This window comes from Syngnathus typhle, linkage group LG11 (assembly GCF_033458585.1).
Source record: "Syngnathus typhle isolate RoL2023-S1 ecotype Sweden linkage group LG11, RoL_Styp_1.0, whole genome shotgun sequence".
Classification (NCBI taxonomy): Eukaryota; Metazoa; Chordata; class Actinopteri; order Syngnathiformes; family Syngnathidae; genus Syngnathus; species Syngnathus typhle.
In genome coordinates, this window is record NC_083748.1 from 6909294 (window position 1) to 6932820 (window position 23527).

Sequence of the window (23527 nt, forward strand, 5' to 3'; positions counted from 1 at the left end):
TTTCTCGTTCCGAAAATTTTCCGATTCCGCAAAATTCCCAAAATTCCGACAAATTTTTCCCCATCCATTCTTAATGGCACATTCGACATTTCACAAAATTTCGTTTTTCACCTCTAACTTCTACATTTTTCAACCGATTCAACCCATTCCAACTTTCAACTGTTCATCTTTTGCCTACCTATTCCACAACTTCCCACTTACCAAAAATTCCAAATTTTCAAATTTGAACTTCAACCAAAATTCTCTCTAATTCCGTTATTCCACTCTAATTTCTACATTTTTCAACCGATTCAACCCATTCCAACTTTCAACTGTTCATCTTTTGCTTACCTATTCCACAACTTCCCACTTACCAAAAATTCCAAATTCTCAAATTTGAAATTCAACCAAAATTCTCTCAAATTCCGTTTTTCTACTCTAATTTCTACATTTTTAAACCGATTCAAGCCATTCCAACTTTCAACTGTTCATCTTTTGCCTACCTATTCCACAACTTCCCACTTACCAAAAATTCCAAATTTTCAAATTTGAAATTCAACCAAAATTCTCCAAAATTCAGTTTTTCCACTCTAATTTCTACATTTTTCAACCGATTCAACCCATTCCAACTTTCAACTGTTCATCTTTTGCCTACCTATTCCACAACTTCCCACTTACCAAAAATTCCGAACTTTCACATTTGAAATTCAACCAAATTCTCCAAAATTTCGTCTTTCCACTCAAATTTCTACATTTTTCGACCGATTCAACCCATTCCACATTTATTCCCTTTATTCATCTTATGCTTACCACATTCACTCCCATTCACCCCCACTTCCACTATGCTTACACAATTCAACCCTTGACCCCCAATTCCAGTGTGGCGGCCATCTTGGATGACCCTGAAGTGCCACCAATGAACCCAGAATGAACCGGAAGTGCCCCAAATCAAACCGAAAGTGACCCCAAATAGACCGGAAGTGACCTCAGGTAAACCGGAAGTGACCCCAAATCAAACCGGAAGTGACCCCAAATGTACCAGAAGTGACCTTTTTAGACCGGAAATGACCCCTAATAAACCGGAAGTGACCTCAGACGAACCGGAAGTGACCCAAATTAAACCGGAAGTGACCCAAATAAACCGGAAGTGACCCCAAATAGACCGGAAGTGACCCCAAATAGACCGGAAGTGACCTCAGGTAAACCGGAAGTGACCCCAAATCAAACCGGAAGTGACCCCAAATGAACCGGAAGTGACCTTTTTAGACCGGAAATGACCCCAAATAAACCGGAAGTGACCTCAGCTAAACCGGAAGTGACCTGTTTTAAACCGGAAGTGACCCAAATAAACCGGAAGTGACCCGAATCAAACCGGAAGTGACCTTATTTCAACACTGAGTGGCCCAAATAGCTACATTTGCGCTAACTTTTTCGTTTTTTGTCTGATTTAACCCGTTTCAACATTTTTACCCCAAAAGTGAACCTCCTGAGGCCGTTTTTTTTGTTTTGTTCCAAATTTAGAAAGATATTGGCGCAATTGCTTTTTTTTATTTTCCCATTCATTCTCTATGGGGATTCAACATTTGCTCTAACTTCTACATTTTTTAACTGATTCAACCCGTTCCAACTTTCAACTGTTCATCTTTTGCCTACCTATTCCACAACTTCCCACTTACCAACAATTCAAAATTTGAAATTCAACCAAATTCTCCAAAATTTCGTTTTTCTACTCTAACTTCTACATTTTTCTACCGATTCAACCCATTCCAACTTTCAACTGTTCATCTTTTGCCTACCTATTCCACAACTTCCCACTTACCAAATATTCCAAACTTTCAATTTTGAAATTCACCACAAATTCTCCAAATATTCTACATTTCTCAAGTAATTCAACACGTTTCAACATCGTTCGGCAGCATTCCCCGAAAAAGTTATTCATACATTTCGCCTTCACACGCAATTTCTCCAGAAATTGCAAAATTCTAGTTGTGTGAAGGCGAAGGCCTTCACACATTGTTATTCTACTTTATTATTATTATTTTTTTTATTCTTATTATTAAACAACTTATTCCTCCCACTTTTTTGACATCTAACTACTCCCACATGCTTCAACCGATTCACCTCATTCAAACTTTCACACGTTCCAAAAATTCATGGCAAGCTTGCCACCTTTTTTCCCCTTCATAACATTTACCGTTTTTAAGTAATTAGCAAATTTGTGCCTTTTATTTCCCCATTCATTCTTAATGGCAATGTCAACCCGAGCCAGTTTCCTGTAGTGGGTTCGATTCCCACATTGGGCGTCATTAATTATTCTACTCTTTATTCTTCCCGCTTATCATTTTCAACGCTTATCATTTGTAACTAACATTCGCATTCAACATTCATTACATTAAGCAATTTCCACCACTTTGATTACGTATTCGTATTCAACAAACACATTCATCACATTAACCAAATTCAACCACTAAAAGAAAGGGACTCAATTAGCTCGTGGGAAACACAAGTGATTCCAGTACACGAGCATCTTTCCCGAGTGGTATCAAAACCCGCGTCAGTTCGATTCCCACATTGGGCGTCATTATTTATTTTACTCTTTATCCTTCCCGGTTATCATTTTCAACGGTTATCATTTGTAACTTTTGTCATTCGCATTCAACATTCATTACATTAAGCAATTTCCACCACTTTGATTACGCATTCGCATTCAACAAACACATTCATTACATTAACCAAATTCAACAGTTACTGAGGTAGGAACCTGATTAGCTCAGTTGGAAACACAATGGCAATGTCAACCTGCGCCAGTTTCCTGTAGTGGGTTCGATTCCCACTTTGGGCGTCATAAATTATTTTACTCTTTATTCTTCCCCTTATCATTTTCAACGCTTATCATTTGTACCTTTTTTGTAACATTTGTAACGTTTCATTTTTAACGCTTATCATTTGTACCTTTTTGTAACATGTATTTGTAACATTTTCCCATTTATTTCACAATTATCTATTTTCCCTTTGTATTCTTCCCGCTCATCATTTTTAACGCTTAACGTTTGTAACTTAACATCTGCCTTCGCCTTCACACGCAATTTCTTCCGAAATTGCAATTCTAGTTGTGTGAAGGCGAAGGCCTTCACACATATGTTATTCTACACCATTCTCTATTATTATTATTATTCTCTTTTATTCTCCACACTTTTTTGACACGTTTCATCTTCCACATAATTCATCCGATTCACTCCATTCCACTTTTCACGTATTCCAAATATTCACGCGACGAGCGCTTGTATTTTTCTCGTTCCGAAAATTTTCCGATTCCGCAAAATTCCCAAAATTCCGACGAATTTTTCCCCATTCATTCTTAATGGCACATTCGACATTTCACATTTACGTCGTTCCAATTTGAAATTCACATCATTCAGCACATTCTAATCACATTCGGAAGGATTCTCGACATTCCCAAAATTCCCAAATTCGAAAATTTCACGTTTTCACGTTAAAAATTCCGACAAATTTTCACAAAATTTCGTTTTTCACCTCTAACTTCTACATTTTTCAACCGATTCAACTCGTTCCAACTTTCAACTGTTCATCTTTTGCCTACCTATTCCACAACGTCCCACTTACCAAAAACTTCACATCTTTTATTTTGAAATTCAACCAAAATTCTCTAAAATTTCGTTTTTCTACTCTAATTTCTACATTTTTCAACCGATTCAACCCATTCCAACTTTCAACTGTTCATTATTTTTCTACTGATTCCACAACTTCCCACTTACCAAAAGCTTCAAATCTTTTATTTTGAAATTCACACCCAATTCCTTTTCCCTTCTCATTTCTACATTTTTCAACCGATTCAACCCATTCCAACTTTCAACTGTTCATCATTTTTCTACCTATTCCACAACTTCCCACTTACCAAAAACTTCACATCTTTTATTTTGAAATTCACACCCAATTCCTTTTTCCCTTCTCATTTCTACATTTTTCAACCGATTCAACCCATTCCAACTTTCAACTGTTCATCATTTTTCTACCTATTCCACAACTTCCCACTTACCAAAAACTTCACATCTTTTATTTTGAAATTCACACCCAATTTCCTTTTCCCTTCTCATTTCTACATTTTTCAACCGATTCAACCCATTCCAACTTTCAACTGTTCATCATTTTTCTACCTATTCCACAACTTCCCACTTACCAAAAACTTCACATCTTTTATTTTGAAATTCACACCCAATTCACTTTTCCCTTCTCATTTCTACATTTTTCAACCGATTCAACCCATTCCAACTTTCAACTGTTCATCATTTTTCTACCTATTCCACAACTTCCCACTTACCAAAAACTTCACATCTTTTATTTTGAAATTCACACCCAATTCCCTTTTCCCTTCTCATTTCTACATTTTTCAACCGATTCAACCCATTCCAACTTTCAACTGTTCATCATTTTTCGACCTATTCCACAACTTCCCAAAACCTTCACATCTTTTATTTTGAAATTCACACCCAATTCCTTTTTCCCTTCTCATTTCTACATTTTTCAACCGATTCAACCCATTCCAACTTTCAACTGTTCATCATTTTTCGACCTATTCCACAACTTCCCACTTACCAAAAACTTCACATCTTTTATTTTGAAATTCGCCACAAATTCTCCAAATATTCTACATTTCTCAAGTAATTCAACACGTTTCAACATCGTTCGGCAGCATTCCCCGAAGAAGTTATTCATACATTTCGCCTTCACACGCAATTTCTCCAGAAATTGCAAAATTCTAGTTGTGTGAAGGCGAAGGCCTTCACACATATGTTATTCTACTCCATTTACTTTATTGTGTGAAGGCGAAGGCCTTCACACATATGTTATTCTACTCCATTTACTTTATTATTATTATTATTCTATTTTATTCCCGCCACTTTTTTGTCCCGCTTCTTCTTCCACAAAATTCATCCGATTCACTCCATTCCACTTTTCACGTATTCCAAATATTCACGACATGAGCGCTTGTATTTTTCTCATTCCGAAAATTTTCCGATTCCGCAAAATTCCCCAAATTCCGACAAATTTTTCCCCATCCATTCTTAATGGCACATTCGACATTTCACAAAATTTCGTGTTTCACCTCTAACTTCTACATTTTTCAACCGATTCAACCCATTCCAACTTTCAACTGTTCATCTTTTGCCTACCTATTCCACAACTTCCCACTTACCAAAAATTCCAAATTTTCAAATTTGAAATTCAACCAAAATTCTCTCAAATTCCGTTATTCCACTCTAATTTCTACATTTTTCAACCGATTCAACCCATTCCAAATGCATTCACCTTATGCTTCCCACATTCACTCCCATTCACCCCCACTTCCACTACGCTTACACATTCAACCCTTGACCCCCAATTCCAGTGTGGCGGCCATCTTGGATTGACCCTCAAGTGCCCCCAATGAACCCAAAATGAACCGGAAGTGCCCCAAATCAAACCGAAAGTGACCCCAAATAGACCGGAAGTGACCTCAGGTAAACCGGAAGTGACCCCAAATCAAACCGGAAGTGACCCCAAATGTACCGGAAGTGACCTTTTTAGACCGGAAATGACCCCTAATAAACCGGAAGTGACCTCAGACGAACCGGAAGTGACCCAAATTAAACCGGAAGTGACCCATATAAACCGGAAGTGACCCCAAATAGACCGGAAGTGACCCCAAATAGACCGGAAGTGACCTCTGGTAAACCGGAAGTGACCCCAAATCAAACCGGAAGTGACCCCAAATGTACCGGAAGTGACCTTTTTAGACCGGAAATGACCCCTGATAAACCGGAAGTGACCTCAGACGAACCGGAAGTGACCCAAATTAAACCGGAAGTGACCCAAATAAACCGGAAGTGACCCCAAGTAGACCGGAAGTGACCCAAATCAAGCCGGAAGTGACCTTATTTCAACACTAAGTGCCCCAAATAGCTACATTTGCGCTAACGTCTTCGTTTTTTGTCCGATTTAACCCGTTTCAACATTTTTACCCCAAAAGTGAACCTCCTGAGGCCGTTTTTTTTGGTTTTGTTCCAAATTTAGAAAGATTTTGGCGCAATTGCTTTTTTTTATTTTCCCATTCATTCTCTATGGGGATTCAACATTTGCTCTAACTTCTACATTTTTTAACTGATTCAACCCGTTCCAACTTTCAACTGTTCATCTTTTGCCTACCTATTCCACAACTTCCCACTTACCAACAATTCCAAATTTAAAATTCAACCAAATTCTCCAAAATTTCGTTTTTCTACTCTAACTTCTACATTTTTCTACCGATTCAACCCATTCCAACTTTCAACTGTTCATCTTTTGCCTACCTATTCCACAACTTCCCACTTACCAAATATTCCAAACTTTCAATTTTGAAATTCACCACAAATTCTCCAAATATTCTACATCTCTCAAGTAATTCAACACGTTTCAACATCGTTCGGCAGCATTCCCCGAAAAAGTTATTCATACATTTCGCCTTCACACGCAATTTCTCCAGAAATTGCAAAATTCTAGTTATTATTATTATTCTATTTTATTCCCGCCACTTTTTTGTCCCGCTTCTTCTTCCACAAAATTCATCCGATTCACTCCATTCCACTTTTCACGTATTCCAAATATTCACGACATGAGCGCTTGTATTTTTCTCATTCCGAAAATTTTCCGATTCCGCAAAATTCCCAAAATTCCGACAAATTTTTCCCCATCCATTCTTAATGGCACATTCCACATTTCACAAAATTTCGTTTTTCACCTCTAACTTCTACATTTTTCAACCGATTCAACCCATTCCAACTTTCAACTGTTCATCTTTTGCCTACCTATTCCACAACTTCCCACTTACCAAAAATTCCAAATTTTCAAATTTGAAATTCAACCAAAATTCTCTCAAATTCTGTTTTTCTACTCTAATTTCTACATTTTTCAACCGATTCAACCCATTCCAACTTTCAACTGTTCATCTTTTGCCTACCTATTCCACAACTTCCCACTTACCAAAAATTCCAAATTTTCAAATTTGAAATTCAACCAAAATTCTCCAAAATTCAGTTTTTCCACTCTAATTTCTACATTTTTCAACCGATTCAACCCATTCCAACTTTCAACTGTTCATCTTTTGCCTACCTATTCCACAACTTCCCACTTACCAAAAATTCCGAACTTTCACATTTGAAATTCAACCAAATTCTCCAAAATTTCGTTTTTCCACTCTAATTTCTACATTTTTCGACCGATTCAACCCATTCCACATTTATTCCCTTTATTCATCTTATGCTTACCACATTCACTCCCATTCACCCCCACTTCCACTATGCTTACACAATTCAACCCTTGACCCCCAATTCCAGTGTGGCGGCCATCTTGGATGACCCTGAAGTGCCACCAATGAACCCAGAATGAACCGGAAGTGCCCCAAATCAAACCGAAAGTGACCCCAAATAGACCGGAAGTGACCTCAGGTAAACCGGAAGTGACCCCAAATCAAACCGGAAGTGACCCCAAATGTACCGGAAGTGACCTTTTTAGACCGGAAATGACCCCTAATAAACCGGAAGTGACCTCAGACGAACCGGAAGTGACCCAAATTAAACCGGAAGTGACCCAAATAAACCGGAAGTGACCCCAAATAGACCGGAAGTGACCCCAAATAGACCGGAAGTGACCTCTGGTAAACCGGAAGTGACCCCAAATCAAACCGGAAGTGACCACAAATGAACCGGAAGTGACCTTTTTAGACCGGAAGTGACCCCAAATAAACCAGAAGTGACCTCAGCTAAACCGGAAGTGACCTGTTTTAAACCGGAAGTGACCCAAATAAACCGGAAGTGACCCAAATTAGACCGGAAATGACCCGAATCAAACCGGAAGTGACCTTATTTCAACACTAAGTGCCCCAAATAGCTACAATTGCTAACTTTTTCGTTTTTTGTCCGATTTAACCCGTTTCAACATTTTTACCCCAAAAGTGAACCTCTTGAGGCCGTTTTTTGTTTTTTTTCCAAATTTAGAAAGATTTTGGCGCAATTGCTTTTTTTATTTTCCCATTCATTCTCTATGGGGATTCAACATTTGCTCTAACTTCTATATTTTTCAACTGATTCAACCCGTTCCAACTTTCAACTGTACATCTTTTGCCTGCCTATTCCACAACTTCCCACTTACCAAAAATTCCAAATTCGAAATTCAACCAAATTCTCCAAAATTTCGTTTTTCTACTCTAATTTCTACATTTTTCAACCGATTCAACCCATTCCAACTTTCAGCTGTTCATCTTCTGCCTACCTATTCCACAACTTCCCACTTACCAAATATTCCAAACTTTCAATTTTGAAATTCACCACAAATTCTCCAAATATTCTACATTTCTCAAGTAATTCAACACGTTTCAACATCGTTCGGCAGCATTCCCCGAAAAAGTTATTCATACATTTCGCCTTCACACGCAATTTCTCCAGAAATTGCAAAATTCTAGTTATTATTATTATTCTTCTATTTTATTCTCCACACTTTTTTGACACGTTTCATCTTCCACATAATTCATCCGATTCACTCCATTCCACTTTTCACGTATTCCAAATATTCACGACATGAGCGCTTATATTTTTCTCGTTCCGAAAATTTTCCGATTCCGCAAAATTCCCAAAATTCCGACAAATTTTTCCCCATTCATTCTTAATGGCACATTCGACATTTCACATTTACGTCGTTCCAATTTGAAATTCACATCATTCAGCACATTCTAATCACATTCGGAAGGATTCTCGACATTCCCAAAATTCCCAAATTCGAAAATTTCTCGTTTTCACGTTAAAAATTCCGACAAATTTTCACAAAATTTCGTTTTTCACCTCTAACTTCTACATTTTTCAACCGATTCAACTCGTTCCAACTTTCAACTGTTCATCTTTTGCCTACCTATTCCACAACGTCCCACTTACCAAAAACTTCACATCTTTTATTTTGAAATTCAACCAAAATTCTCTAAAATTTCGTTTTTCTACTCTAATTTCTACATTTTTCAACCGATTCAACCCATTCCAACTTTCAACTGTTCATCATTTTTCTACCGATTCCACAACTTCCCACTTACCAAAAGCTTCACATCTTTTATTTTGAAATTCACACCCAATTCCTTTTCCCTTCTCATTTCTACATTTTTCAACCGATTCAACCCATTCCAACTTTCAACTGTTCATCATTTTTCTACCTATTCCACAACTTCCCACTTACCAAAAACTTCACATCTTTTATTTTGAAATTCACACCCAATTTCCTTTTCCCTTCTCATTTCTACATTTTTCAACCGATTCAACCCATTCCAACTTTCAACTGTTCATCATTTTTCTACCTATTCCACAACTTCCCACTTACCAAAAGCTTCACATCTTTTATTTTGAAATTCACACCCAATTCCTTTTCCCTTCTCATTTCTACATTTTTCAACCGATTCAACCCATTCCAACTTTCAACTGTTCATCATTTTTCTACCTATTCCACAACTTCCCAAATACTTCACATCTTTTATTTTGAAATTCACACCCAATTCCTTTTTCCCTTCTCATTTCTACATTTTTCAACCGATTCAACCCATTCCAACTTTCAACTGTTCATCTTTTGCCTACCTATTCCACAACTTCCCACTTACCAAAAATTCCACATTTTCAAATTTGAAATTCAACCAAATTCTCAAAAATTCAGTTTTTCTACTCTCATTTCTACATTTTTCGACCGATTCAACCCATTCCAAATTTATTCACCTTATGCTTCCCACATTCACTCCCATTCACCCCCACTTCCACTACGCTTACACATTCAACCCTTGACCCCCAATTCCAGTGTGGCGGCCATCTTGGATGACCCTCAAGTGCCCCCAATGAACCCAAAATGAACCGGAAGTGCCCCAAATCAAACCGAAAGTGACCCCAAATAGACCGGAAGTGACCTCAGGTAAACCGGAAGTGACCCCAAATCAAACCGGAAGTGACCCCAAATGTACCGGAAGTGACCTTTTTAGACCGGAAATGACCCCTAATAAACCGGAAGTGACCTCAGACGAACCGGAAGTGACCCAAATTAAACCGGAAGTGACCCAAATAAACCGGAAGTGACCCAATCAAACCGGAAGTGACCCCTTATAGACCGGAAGTGACCTCTGGTAAACCGGAAGTGACCCCAAATCAAACCGGAAGTGACCCCAAATGAACCGGAAGTGACCTTTTTAGACCGGAAATGACCCCAAATAAACCGGAAGTGACCTCAGCTAAACCGGAAGTGACCTGTTTTAAACCGGAAGTGACCCAAATAAACCGGAAGTGACCCAAACTAGACCGGAAGTGACCCGAATCAAACCGGAAGTGACCTTATTTCAACACTGAGTGGCCCAAATAGCTACATTTGCGCTAACTTTTTCGTTTTTTGTCTGATTTAACCCCTTTCAACATTTTTACCCCAAAAGTGAATCTCCTGAGGCCGTTTTTTTTGTTTTGTTCCAAACTTAGAACGATTTTGGCGCAATTGCTTTTTTTTATTTTCCCATTTATTCTCTATGGGGATTCAACATTTGCTCTAACTTCTACATTTTTTAACTGATTCAACCCGTTCCAACTTTCAACTGTAAATCTTTTGCCTACCTATTCCACAACTTCCCACTTACCAAAAATTCGAAATTCGAAATTCAACCAAATTCTCCAAAATTTCGTTTTTCTACTCTAATTTCTACATTTTCCAACCGATTCAACCCATTCCAACTTTCAACTGTTCATCTTTTGCCTACCTATTCCACAACTTCCCGCTTACCAAAAACTTCACATCTTTTATTTTGAAATTCGCCACAAATTCTCCAAATAGTCTACATTTCTCAAGTAATTCAACACGTTTCAACATCGTTCGGCAGCATTCCCCGAAGAAGTTATTCATACATTTCGCCTTCACACGCAATTTCTCCAGAAATTGCAAAATTCTAGTTACAACATGTTGCGCAAGAAGGGGATCCGTGAGAGGTACTTTATTCGGAGTGCTCACATCAATCACTTAGTCACTTCTACTTTTACTTCTGTTTAACAACAACGGCTTCCCTCAGGCGTAAACAAGAAAAGGTGGAGGTGCCTTACTAAAATGCAAACGCAGCTGTGGGAACACTTGGCAACACTTCTCACTGTTTGTCCCACCTTGCAACCTGCAGAAATTCTACTCCGAGCAGATTATTGCTAAAGTGTGTTTGCGGAGTTCCCATCCTCTCCGGTTACTCTGGGAAGTTGCACTCCATTCTGCAGAGCAAACAGGTGGCGGGGGGGGGATCGGACAGGCAACATACGAGCAGCTTTTGTAAATGACAAGGCTCGATATTTGTAGACGGCGCAGGTGCGCTCAAGCGTACAAACTGACTCATCATCATGAGTTCATCATCATCATTTGCCGCCAAGCAAATTAGATTCTTCTTCCGCTATGTCACGGCCTCTCACTCGCCAATTTTAAACGCCACGAGAAAAGTCACTTTGAACGGCAGCGAATAAAGTCTGCTGTGTTCACACCTACAACGGCGCAGAACACCCTTTTATGATTGTACCAAACCGTGAGCGTCTGCAAAAATACCAAAACCCAGTCGAACTCACCCCTGTGCAGAGTCAGACTGCGCCTCTCGCTAGACTTGCACTGGGCACGAAAATAAAGCCCTGTCGTCATAGTGTTGTGAAATAAATGTGGACCATGTGAGAACACGAGCGGGGGGGGGAGATATAATTAAGCGGCCCCTCGCCGAGAACAGGGCAATGTTACACAAGTTTCAGATGACTCTTCCTCTCTGTCCTTTATACACTACCGCATTTAGAGGATCAGCATTTAGCACCTAATCGTCACAATGTATTTATATTTCAGGCTCTGCTTGGACTATATACTAGAGTTCGCTTGGAATCCTATTTATGTTTTGGTTTGTGGTTCCAGTGGCATATTTTCGGGATCACATTAAAATGTGCAGGCTGGTTTAGATCATCCATGTTGTTTATATCTTTTTTAACTGTTAATGGAGGACATTTTATTTGTGTGTAGCCCAGACAATATCAGCATAGATTTAATTTGAGATCATCACAGTACTCCTTGGTGTTTTGGTTTTTGTTTACAAGGTAATGATAGTTCAAGTGAAAATTTGATATGCTCTCGTTGAAAGTGGCTTTGGACTGGGTAATAAAAAATCGCGTCTGATCATGTTTACCTCTGCCATTTGCCAGAATTGCACAAACACACGCAAGCGTATTTTTATGATAATCCTTGTAAGGACACTAATACCGTCAAACCAGCCATTACTTAAATGCCCAGTTTGAACATTTATCTTCCAAGGTTTATGTCTTAAAGTGCTTTGCCCAGAGACAGATGTACAACAGCTCTCACTGTAAATGTCAAGCAGCCAACACATAAATCGGCTTCTTCGATGTTCACATTAAAACTCCATTTCCATCGAGCAATATATCGTTCACCGTAGCTCACAACAATGCAAACTGGAGCGATATAAGTCATGCTATTTGGTTTTCATAGTGTAGCGTGATAAGATACTCTGTGTGTTTAATAAACTAAGAAATTCATATCAACACTTTAGCTAAAGTTAAATTTCTTCTTTCTTTGGCATGTGGCTGTAGAAGACACACTGTCACACTGTAAAAATAAAAATAATTTCCTGTTGACATCAATCTACACACTACATTGTGTGTAGCTCCACCATAAAAAAATCAAACAGAACTGAACCTGAAAGAAAATGAACTAAAATGATTGATGAAACATTTTCCAAGTTTTTGAACTAGCAAAGCTGCAACTTTGTCCTCTTAATGGGAGCATTAAATTCCTTTCCTATAAACCTTTTCTTGACACATTGCTTGAAGCTGGCTGTGCACCGCCTGTCAAAAAAAACGCCTAATCAGCTTTAATGTAACTTTAAAGACACGCTGCTGTTCACTTTACTTCTTGGCCTTGTGTCCTATCTAACACCTCTTCCATTAAATTCTCATCAAAGTAAATCTAATAGTCTCCTGTACCCTGACACTTGCTATCTAATGCTGCGCTATGATGACCAAGCAAATCAACCGTGCATGCTGTTCAAGACACAATTCAGCCTTCATTTGAACAGAAACAACTATAAAACTGAATGTTGTCTCCGAGCCCGTTATGATTTAGAGTGGTAAAAGAAATTGCAAACAAGTGAGGTCATATCAAATCTATCTACCATGCCAGTCTCACCAGGTGGGACTTTCACACTTACTAAACGTTGAGTATCATGCGTGGCCATGTTGAGTCATCCCGGTTTCAACCGCTGATTATTATTCAAGCGAGGACTGTCAGATTTCATACCTCCGAGTTGAAGCGAATCTGACAGACATTACAGGAGATGATAGGTCGCTTTGTCTTCACCATGGGATGCCCGAAGGTGTGGGTCATGATGGCTTTCTGGATGGGGTCCATCTGGGAAGGTTAAGCGCAAAGGTCACATGACAGATTCAACAACACGAGATGCCATCACAGGGGGGCAGGTGACCTATGGAGGAACTGCTAAAAGGAGTATTGTAAACAAGAAGTAGGAATTTGGGGAGAGGTGATGATTGATGTGGGCAGCAGAGGAGGGCGGGCTCTTTCTCAGCAGCTGTTGTTGTCCGGGCCTCACTTCCTGGGTGTGGTTCAAATGCTTTAATTCACATCGGGCCTAATTACAGACTCCATCCATCCCCAAAAAAGACTGTTTATATATGTTTCAGGGACGATACTCTTACATATATATTGCTTTTGAGAACATTTTCCAAGATTGAGAATGTATACTTAGGCGGTAGAGGAAAATGACTACCCATGGTTTGGTATTCATGTGTGACATAATGCTGACAATGCTATTTTGCCGGAATTACGGTGCAGTCCAGCATTCACAATAGGTCGAACCAATCCATCACACTAAATACAAACTGCTAAAAAAAAAAAAGGTCAGGACCAAAATTAGTCAAGCTTATCGTTGCTGGAGCTGGGATGCAGGACACTTTTTAACATTCGTGCTTCCTGTTAGAATTCAGACGCACACAGACAAGCGCGGGTGTTGCCCTCAGCAACCACCAGAAGTTCTCTGTGGTTTTACTCAGCCTATCATCTGCTGCCTCCATTCTGGACACATGCGGCCAAAATGAAAGACTCCTTACGCTCCACAGCTGCAGACATCCGTGGAAAGTGGACTGGTCTGAAAAACTGTTGGAATGCGTTGTTGGCATTTTGGCATTTTTTTGGGGTTTATTTTTGGCTTTTTTTTCTTCCTGCTTCCTGTCCTCCTTTTCTGTTAGTGTAACAAAGTGTGTGTCAGTCAACAATGAGTAATCAATATCGGTGTAATTTGAATAAGTGAGCACCTCGGGTCTCACTTGAGTATTCCATTCATAATTATCTAAATTTCAGTCGATTCTCAACGGCCTGTAAAGTAATTCATCGTACAGATCCTGAATGTGGATAAATTAGACGACACAAATGCAAACTGAACAATAACATTGATTCAAAGAAGGGATGCCGAAATGATATGCGTGCACTCATACTCGTAAGAATGCTCCGATACTACAACACCAAAACCACGACACCAATCTGACATTTACAGTACATTCCAAGTCGAAACCATACTTTAATTGGATAACAACATTTTTACCTGACTGCAAATTACAGCCTGCAATTAAAAGAACATTTAAAAAAAACTATACAAATGCAACCCATTCACTGTTCAAAGTGCTTTGTGAAGGTCTTATGACATTAGTGGCCGCACTTCATCACTTCTATACCGCAGGATGAATCATAATCTCACACAAGGGCCCTTTTGCCCGAGTGCATGCAGATGACCGAGACGATGATGTGTGTATGTGTGTGGCCACGTTGACCTTCACCTGAAACTCAATCTGGAAATGAGAACCAGGAAATGCTGAGTGTGGAAAATTCAGCCTGGGCCTCTTATATGATTGATTAGCTGCAAGTCATTTTAGCGCTGTCGAACACTCACCAAAGCATTTTTTCTTAAATGACCGTCGCTGTTGAATAAACATTGACTGTCATTTTGTAAGAAAACGTGTACGTCCAACGAACTTCTGTTAGCACGTTAGCATCCATGCTGGACCACTTACCGTATTAAAATTGGGGAAGAGACCCAGAGTTGCAGGGTGTGGCGACTCCATAGGGAATTGTAGGAAGGGCTTCATGTCCAGGGGGGATGGGGAGAGGACGGCTGGACTCCTGAGGAAGGCAGGGACCGGCCCCGCTCGGTTTACACTTCCTGTAAAGAGAACGTGAGATTCGAATAAAAATGTGCTTTTGATTATTCCCGCTCTCTAGCAGAAATACCTTTGATCCCGGCGACTCGCCGTATCTGGAATCACATATTGTTTAAAATCAATACAAATCTTCCTCTGACTCAGAGCAGGAATCCATCAAATTCTGAAGTGCTTCGTCTGACACGTTTATTTGGACTAAAACCAAACATTGAATTGAAATGCACTTCCTGCCTGCACCTCTCCTCCCAAGGCATTTTTTGCTCACTTTCCTCTCAGTTGCAGCTCAGCCACAGTGGATGCCAGTACTTAAAGACTCGCGTGATGGGCAGGGAGGGGGGCTAAGCTTCTTAAGCCTCACAACTGGGGTGCGGCAGATATCTTCCTCCTCTCACTTTCTCTGCTGCTTCCCTTCTGACACCAGATGTTGTTTTCTGTCCTTATTTCATGCTCTCTTATTCTCATTGCCCGCTTGGGCTGCAATCGGACCAACTGCTTGTTTTGTTTGTCCTCTTATTTATTTCACGACTGTCAAGATGTTTGGTGGAGAAACCTGCAATATGCTCGGGGCCCAATTCTAGCGCTAATAAACAATCAGGCCTAGAATTCTTGTTGGTGTATTAAAAACAATCAAAGCAAGCTGGAAACCTTCTGTGTTGTAATGAAATGCTTGGTTAACAATGCAAATAAAAGGAAGGACAACATCTCGAGCAGTATGGATTTAGGCAGGAGGTGCAATGTTTCTTCTTTGCCTAGCGAAGCGTACTAACGCTGCTCATTTTACACCGCATTACAGTTTAAAAGTCAAATGACTTGCGCCGTTCCTTCATTAACATCGCAGCCTGCCACAATAGTCACGTTTTTAAAGTTAATCACATTCTGCGCCATCTTTAAGCAGCTTTACTTCCACGACCTAGACGCTCTTCCTGAGTGATTTACAATGACATCAGATAAGTGAACGCGGCAGAGCCTCTTCAATAGCGACCACGTAGGACGACTGGCATTGATTGGACACATTCAAAGGAGAGTTAAAGAGCGGTCAAGCTCCATAAATCCAAACCTCGCCATCTATTGGCCCTTCACTCCGGAAAAGGGAACAGCTCGCCTCCCCGCATCGCGACTGCCTTTTGTTTTCTCATGCAAATGTTCGGCTGGGAAAAAGATCAATGCCTATGTAATAGCTTATTGAATTTTCGTGTAGATTTGCGAGAGCCAGCCTGAAATGAAGAGATGCAGACGGCAAGCGGGGGGGGGGAATGACAACTGCGCGCCAGCGGCTTATCACCACAAAGCATGGCGTGCGCGCCCAGACACGTGCACGCCAACGTGCTGTGCCTAAGGCTGCTCAAATTGGCAATTTATTTGGCCAATTTAGCTTTAATGATCACAGAGGTAATGTCAATGTCAGTGACGACACTGCAGCCTCTCAGTATTCCCTGCCTGACTACACGGTGGAACCAAGACGGCGAGCGGGAGGGAACGTTGAGAAGTGGGCTGCAAGTCTGGTTGCCAAAATGAAAAAAAGAAAAAAAAGAAAGGCAGCCATCTTTCCTTCCCGCCTCGGCACAAAATGCCAGCCGGCTCACATCTGCATCTAAATGGGCTGCTGTGCGCGGATACCACTCGAAGCCTCCCGTGACAACGCTGGTGTTCAGAGCCTCCAATGTGCTGCCTGCAGGTCTGTCTTGACCCACTCTGCTTGTGTTTACCCCCCCCCCCCCTCCTTTTATGCGTTGGCGGCACACATTCTCAAGTCGATTCAGCGGTAAATGACGCCGTAAAGTGCAGATGATCATTTACGAGCATCATTTAGCTCTCCTGATGGCACAGATTTGATTCCATCATAATTCATTAAAAAAAAAAATCAAAGAGCTTCAGTGTTAGCTCTCTTAATTTTGTCCATCTTAACCTCTGAGAAAACACTGCAAACTTTGTCACCACTGCGGGGTGACTCGATCTATTACTAGCGTGAAATCCAATTTACTGCAGCTCAGCTTACCCCCCCCCCCCCCCCCCCCAAAGTCATACGCAGCTACTAAGCACACAAACCACTGCAGTGTCACTTCTGAGCTCGGTCCTGATGAATGTCGCGTCAGTGTGAGAGCTCTGGACAGCGCCGGTTGATTTAGGTTTGTACTTTGTTTTAATGATAGATGTTGTGCGCCCCAGTGGCTCAGCTTAAATGCTGCCTGCCACACAACTAACTCCCAGAAGTCCTTTCACTGAACGAGCAAATGTGTTTGCGTCAGCGAGTTTTCCCACAGTTCCTCCACCGTTTTTCCAATTAACAACAACTTGTTTTTATTTTCACCACTCACATGAATTATGATTACATAAGCTTTCTGTCAGATTGCTTCAGTCAAAATTTTCTCACAGAACATGAAAATTCTGCACACGTCCGCCATTTCAACATTTGTCGTGCGACGATAGAGGCAAATGTCGTCTGATTAGCAAGGAGGGTGAGGATTGTGGAGGAATAATAGCAGCTGAGGGGGATGGAGCGTGAGGAAGAGGGGGGAAAAAAAAATCACTGGAATAAAAAGGGGGATGTGAGAGAAGGCATCTGAGGTTGGGGGGGGCGCAAGGTGAGTCCAAGGTGAACAGAGGATGTACATAAAGAGCTGTGTAACCTGCAGGTTAATATACACGAGTAACCTCAGTGGCGCTCGGAGCAGAATGTGACACGCATCGGTTAACAGTTCCATGTTATTATCAAGCCGCCTCCGCACAGCTATACCTGCCTCCGAGGCTTAACTTTTGGCTGTCGCATGCAAAATGTCACATGTGCATGAGAAATTTTGGACTATTTTGCATCTTGCCTCACAGGATGGGTATGTCCAATCGCATTTTAGCCACAAAACATACAGAAATTTGTAGCGAATATATTCTATACCATAACTACAGAGTAAGACAAAAGTAGCACATTAGCCCACTATGTAAATTTGTCTTTAAAAGTCACACTAAGCTGCCATTATGGAGGTTGTGTGAAATGGTGCACAAACGTCACCTTGGTTAAGACAGTATCTACAGATTTGTCTTCTAACCTATCCTCCATTATTACTTATTTTTTGTTAGCAGGCTAAAGTTCAGTTCAATGGGAAATTTGTGCATTGTTGACATCTTGGTGTACTCAATTCTAGAGATGATTTTGAGAAGGCTAGCAATTCGGGCTGAGTGACATCGCCTAAAATTCACATCACAGTATGAATTCAATCACTTCACAATAACATCTGGCTATAAATTTTTTTATGATCATTGTCTATTTCCAGTCTACTGAGGTCACTGTTTTGCGTAATTTAAGGCCAACAGAGGAGGCACAAAAGGCACACTGGGGGCGCAAAAGGCACACTGGAGGAGCTCAAGGTCAATAAAAAATCCAATGTGTCAACATAACCTGCGGCTTTATTTTTATTATCCCTTTATTTGAGTATTTACACACCTACTGGACCTTGACTAATAGCGTTCGCACCCAGAGTAGTGCAACCTGAGCGTGCGAGGAAAAAAAACATACATCGAAAACAATGGAGTCAGCAGGTGCATCCTTCACTGTTTTTTTTTTTCAAGGTGAAGAGGCAGAGGACGGATGTTCAGGTGACAGACAATGTGGTAATATGTCATTTTCAAGGGGGAGCGATGATTACAGGTTATATTTTGAGAGCCTGCGTGGTTTGATGCAATAGCATGGTCACAAAGATAATAAGCGGTAGGCGCCAGGCTCGCAGCCCTCAGACCTTATTTGGCAACCATGAAACCAGTAAATGACATATCTACACATTTCGGCCTTTGTGTCCAAGCCCTTCTTATTATATATATGGTCAAGAGACATTTGGCTTAGCAAGAGTCATTGTCTGTGCCTTGGCAGACATTTTAACTGGGTCAAACAATATCAGCTGGCTTAGTTTCTGGCAAGATATATGTATTATGTGTATTATAATACAATTTTACAATTTTCAGTCATACAAGTAAAATACTACATTCGTTGTTTCCAGCCCTTGTGCATCCCTTGACCACAAGGGGGCAACATAAAAGAAAGAGTTTCACTCACTAATGCAGTGCTTCTCAAATAGTGGGGCGCGCCCCCCTTGGGGGGCGCGGTGCTATTCCTGGGGGGGCGCGTGTGACCCTGGGGAACAGGCTTTTTTTTTGGCAGTACTAGAATAAAGTGTAATTGCGCGTTTACTACAGCAGGGGGCAGTGGCGCTCTCATTGTTACTTCTGTCACGTTTGCGACAGTGCAACATTTTACGACTTACAAGACAAGTTAGGATAGTCACGGTGGGGAGGGGGGGCGCGAATAGTTTTCTTCTTGCTAGGGGGGGGCATAACAGAAAATAATTGAGAAGCACTGCACTAATGTCAATAAATTTTTTGCGGAGGATAAAGAAAACAAGCCTGTGGATATTCTGTCATCGGTTCATATGTGTTTTTAAATATCTATCGCTTAAAGGATTATCACACCACAGCAATCAATGCTATATTTGCTAGTCCCCAAAAAGTGTTGTGCATTTTGTGTTAGCATTACGCTAGTGGAGATTCTTAATGCAAAGATGCATGTTTTCTTAATACACATGTATAATTCTTTTTTGTTTTGACATTTTTAGTTTTCTCAAAATCAATTTTCTAAACTGCTGATTTTTGCAGACTGACTTGCGTCTAGGTTAGTGCTAAAATCTAATGCTTAGAAATCTGGCAATCTACTGCTTTGGAAACTAACTACTCTAATATTAAAAAATACTCCATCAGTGATTGGTAAAGAACTCTAAAAGTTAGGCATAAAAGATTAAGAAAACGAACCACCTATAGCTTTCTGCCTGTTAATTCAACATCATAAAAAGCTCTAAAGCTAATAATAAACAGCACAGCTACACATTGTCAAGCTGAAACACAATGATTACTTTTGTTACAATGCTTTCATATTACATACACCATTATAAAAGGGCATTAATAATCTTCCCGACAAAGCTCTCCACCCTTGGCCTCTCATGCTGTACTTCTTCATTAACTCTCCAGTTTGTTATCATCTTCCCTTCCCAGTGTTTTATTGTAAAGTCATGAAGCCGAACAATCACGACGCACAGGGCTGTGAACAATAACATTAGCGCTGACATTAGTGCCCACACAATATGGCATCCAGGCTGCTCCACTGAAGTAGCTATTCAAGGTTGTCACAACAATGACGGAGATGCTCTTCTCCTTACTACAAGGCGGCGTACTCGTGTAATGATTTCAAAGCTGTTGTTTTTGGGACACCATACCTGCTTCATTAAGAAATGTGCTTTTTTGTGTGAAGCTCATCCAAATCAATCACGTGATGTTAGATTTCTGCTTAAGATGCTAGACTCACTCAGTCTGTGTGAAATGTTTGTCTGTTTGCCAAGCATATGTTTTGAAATGTCAATACTGGTCATCCTTCGATGAGTTGCCTTGATTTAAAGGTCATGTTGTTTATCAAAGGCAACATACCCCTGTGATTCTTTTTGAGGGCATCAGTGAGTGGCAGGATATTTACACGCACACATTGCTGTAGTGGTGAGGAAGGTCTGCGTGAGTAAAAAAAAAAAAAAGCCTTGGTACTTTATTTTAAATAAGTAAAAAGCTCAAACCTCTGGATGTGAAATATTTATTGTGGCAAAAAAAAAAAAAAAATCACATAAACCAAACGCTGCTCTGCACCGAGGGAGATGAGTCATATTTAGCACATGTTTAGAATGTGTGAATGTTTGCTCTCTCGTATTCAAATGGTGGCTGGGAAGAGAAATGTTGATGTGATTGTGGCTGATAATGTGTTTAGAGACCTTCGGTATGTGCCAGTCAAAATCTCATTATGCTTGTTCTAGTTCAAGAGGCCGGAGCGTGAAAGCTAAAATAGATTCGAATGAAATATTCAGTCACATAATCTACACTGTCATTGCAATTTATTCAATTAATAGTTCATGGCTCTTCAAATGGTAGAAAATGTGTCCACTCTTAAACTGAAATAAGAACAGCTTCTTGCATCGTGGAATTAATCTGCACAGGATCAAACATTGACGAATTTCTTATTTGCAATCGTGCCATGTTTTGTTCCTTTTCATAAAATACGACACAAGGCCATTCATAACTAAATGGACTGTGACAAAAGAGGTATAAAAAATGTCATTCAAGTACATTTGAAGGAGCCTAGTGGGGAAATTGTTCATTGCTCTCTTACCCCTCCCTTTTCGAGCGAGGGGAGGAAATGAAGATGACCTTCAAGCATTGTCATAATGCAACATTGTCATTGCATGCTCACGTCACTGAGACTTTCAACAGCAAGTCTCAAATGTTGACATACATCGTCTGTATTTGTGCATTCGGGGCTACTGTAGAAAAATGGCGCTGCAAGATGGCGGACTTTGATAAAGAAAAAAAAAATCCAAAACATACGTATATATCAATTCATATCTTATTACATTGGAATATTATTTGACAATTTCAGGTTTGTCGCAGTTAACATAAATATTCTATAATCAGTTGATCTTTTTAAACAAATCTCCTCCTCCAAATTAGTCATTTTAAATGAAACAAAGCTCACATTAGTCTGGCCTCCTAATTCTGTGCTGTCCTATATTAAGCGTACATCTGACACAAATTAGCCTTTAAAAATATCAGACCGAGCCAAGCAATTGAACACAATGAATTTCAAAATAGATGGCAAAGGTGGTTTATATAGTCATATGGAAAACACCAAACTGAAATGACTGATCATTTCAGTTGTCAAACTAAACGTGTCTTCTCTTAACCTTGATAGCTGATAAGATCTCAATCTGAAATTGCTCCAAGAAAAAAAAGAGCAACTGTTCCTTTGTTTACTTGTCTGTGACTGGAAAATTGCATGCATCAGAGTTACACCAAAAAAAAAAAAAAAAAGTTGAGGCGATATAACATCAAGACTCACCTATGATCATCCTGAATCCTTCCACAGTGAACTTCTTCTTGTCCACAATGTCGTCCTTCTTGTCTCCTCTAACGTGCACTAAAACTGGAGCGCGCTTCTCTCTCAAAACTCAGCATCAATGCGTAAGAAGCCTCTTCTCTTCATCACAAGCTCTACTTTGCATCCCGCTGTCGTTGCTCTTCTCCTGCTGCTTCTCGATTTCACGTCGTAGCTGGAGGAGAAGCGCGCCGGTTCCGCTCAAGCATGCGCCTAAATTCTACTGCATGCCAGCAGCCACTAATGGATTCACTGCTCGACGTTCTCTTCAGCACAGCAGTAAATAGAGCTGAGATGAAGCTTCATTCGGGGAACCTCTGCACGACTCCCCCTCTCCGTCCCTCTCTCACATATTTTGGGTTTGTGTACAACCTAAAGGCACTTTGCGCTCTCATGCTGTGATTGGCTGCAGCCTCAGCCTATAAAAGCAGTCCATGCGCTGCATTTTCTTGGGGTGTTTGGGGTTAATGTTGCTCTCCTTCCTTCCCTTTTTTTTTTTTTTTATAAACCAGCCTGACGTTCTCGCACCCCATCTCCAGCATAATCTGTCGTTTGCATTCGCTCCCTGTGATGCGTTTTGGTGTAATGCATCGAAAATAGCTGGCAGGGAGCAGAGGCCGAGGTGTGGCAAGAGATTGACAGCCTGAGAGAATGGATAGAACGTTTGAGGCAGTTGATGAGGAAATGAATTTAATGCACACTGACTGGCGATGAAAAAGAGGGCTGCAGGGACTCGCTGACAGCTGTTTTGACTCTGATGATGGGGCCCCAAAAAGCAAACCTTCACCACAATACCAAGGCAAGGCCAACGTGCATCCCACATGACTTCTGAGCACAAGTTTCATTCACTAGACCTCACATGGTGTGTCCGTGTGTGTGCGTGCATGAGAGATAAGGTTTCCTCATTAGTGAGCTGGGACTTAATAATGCAGGTAGGTGTATTGTTGTAACCAATGGACCAGGTGCTAATGTGTGCTGTCTGGGGCTGGGGGGGAAGTCATAGCATGACTTTAATGGATGTCACCAAAGTAAGGTGAAACCAGACCTGCAGACTCAGGTGACATGTGTGCCTGTGTGTTATTTGTTCATCTCTATCAGGCAACCTTGATTATTATAAGGCCCACATGTTTTACCCTTGAGGATGTATATAAATATATGTATTTATTTATATATCAGAAATAGCAGGTCACACTTGCACACTTGTCGTATTTTAATTTTAGCTGCGATCGTTAGCGGCGAGTCCTCATGAAGCCCCCACGGTGTTTAAAAAAGTTGTCATTGGCCTACAAATGTGTGAGTCAACACCATTAGG

At 40.5% G+C, this 23527-nt stretch overlaps 1 protein-coding gene across 2 annotated transcripts in view; it reads right to left on the minus strand.

Annotated features, from left to right (window-relative positions):
* Positions 1–22551, minus strand: part of LOC133162026 (zinc finger protein 385A-like) — a 33308-nt gene extending 10757 nt beyond the window's left edge. Inside the window, exons 1-3 of one of the 2 annotated variants that reach the window (XM_061290909.1) lie at positions 22180–22551; positions 15120–15268; positions 13336–13446 (exon numbers count right to left, since the gene is read on the minus strand). In XM_061290909.1, coding sequence (XP_061146893.1) covers positions 13336–13446; positions 15120–15268; positions 22180–22189 — 270 coding nt within the window. In that variant the 5' untranslated portion in view covers positions 22190–22551. Of the gene's footprint in view, positions 1–13246; positions 13447–15119; positions 15269–22179 lie in introns of those variants that run through there. The other variant, XM_061290910.1, reaches the window with a different exon arrangement.
* Between the last annotated feature and the right edge of the window lie 976 nt (positions 22552–23527).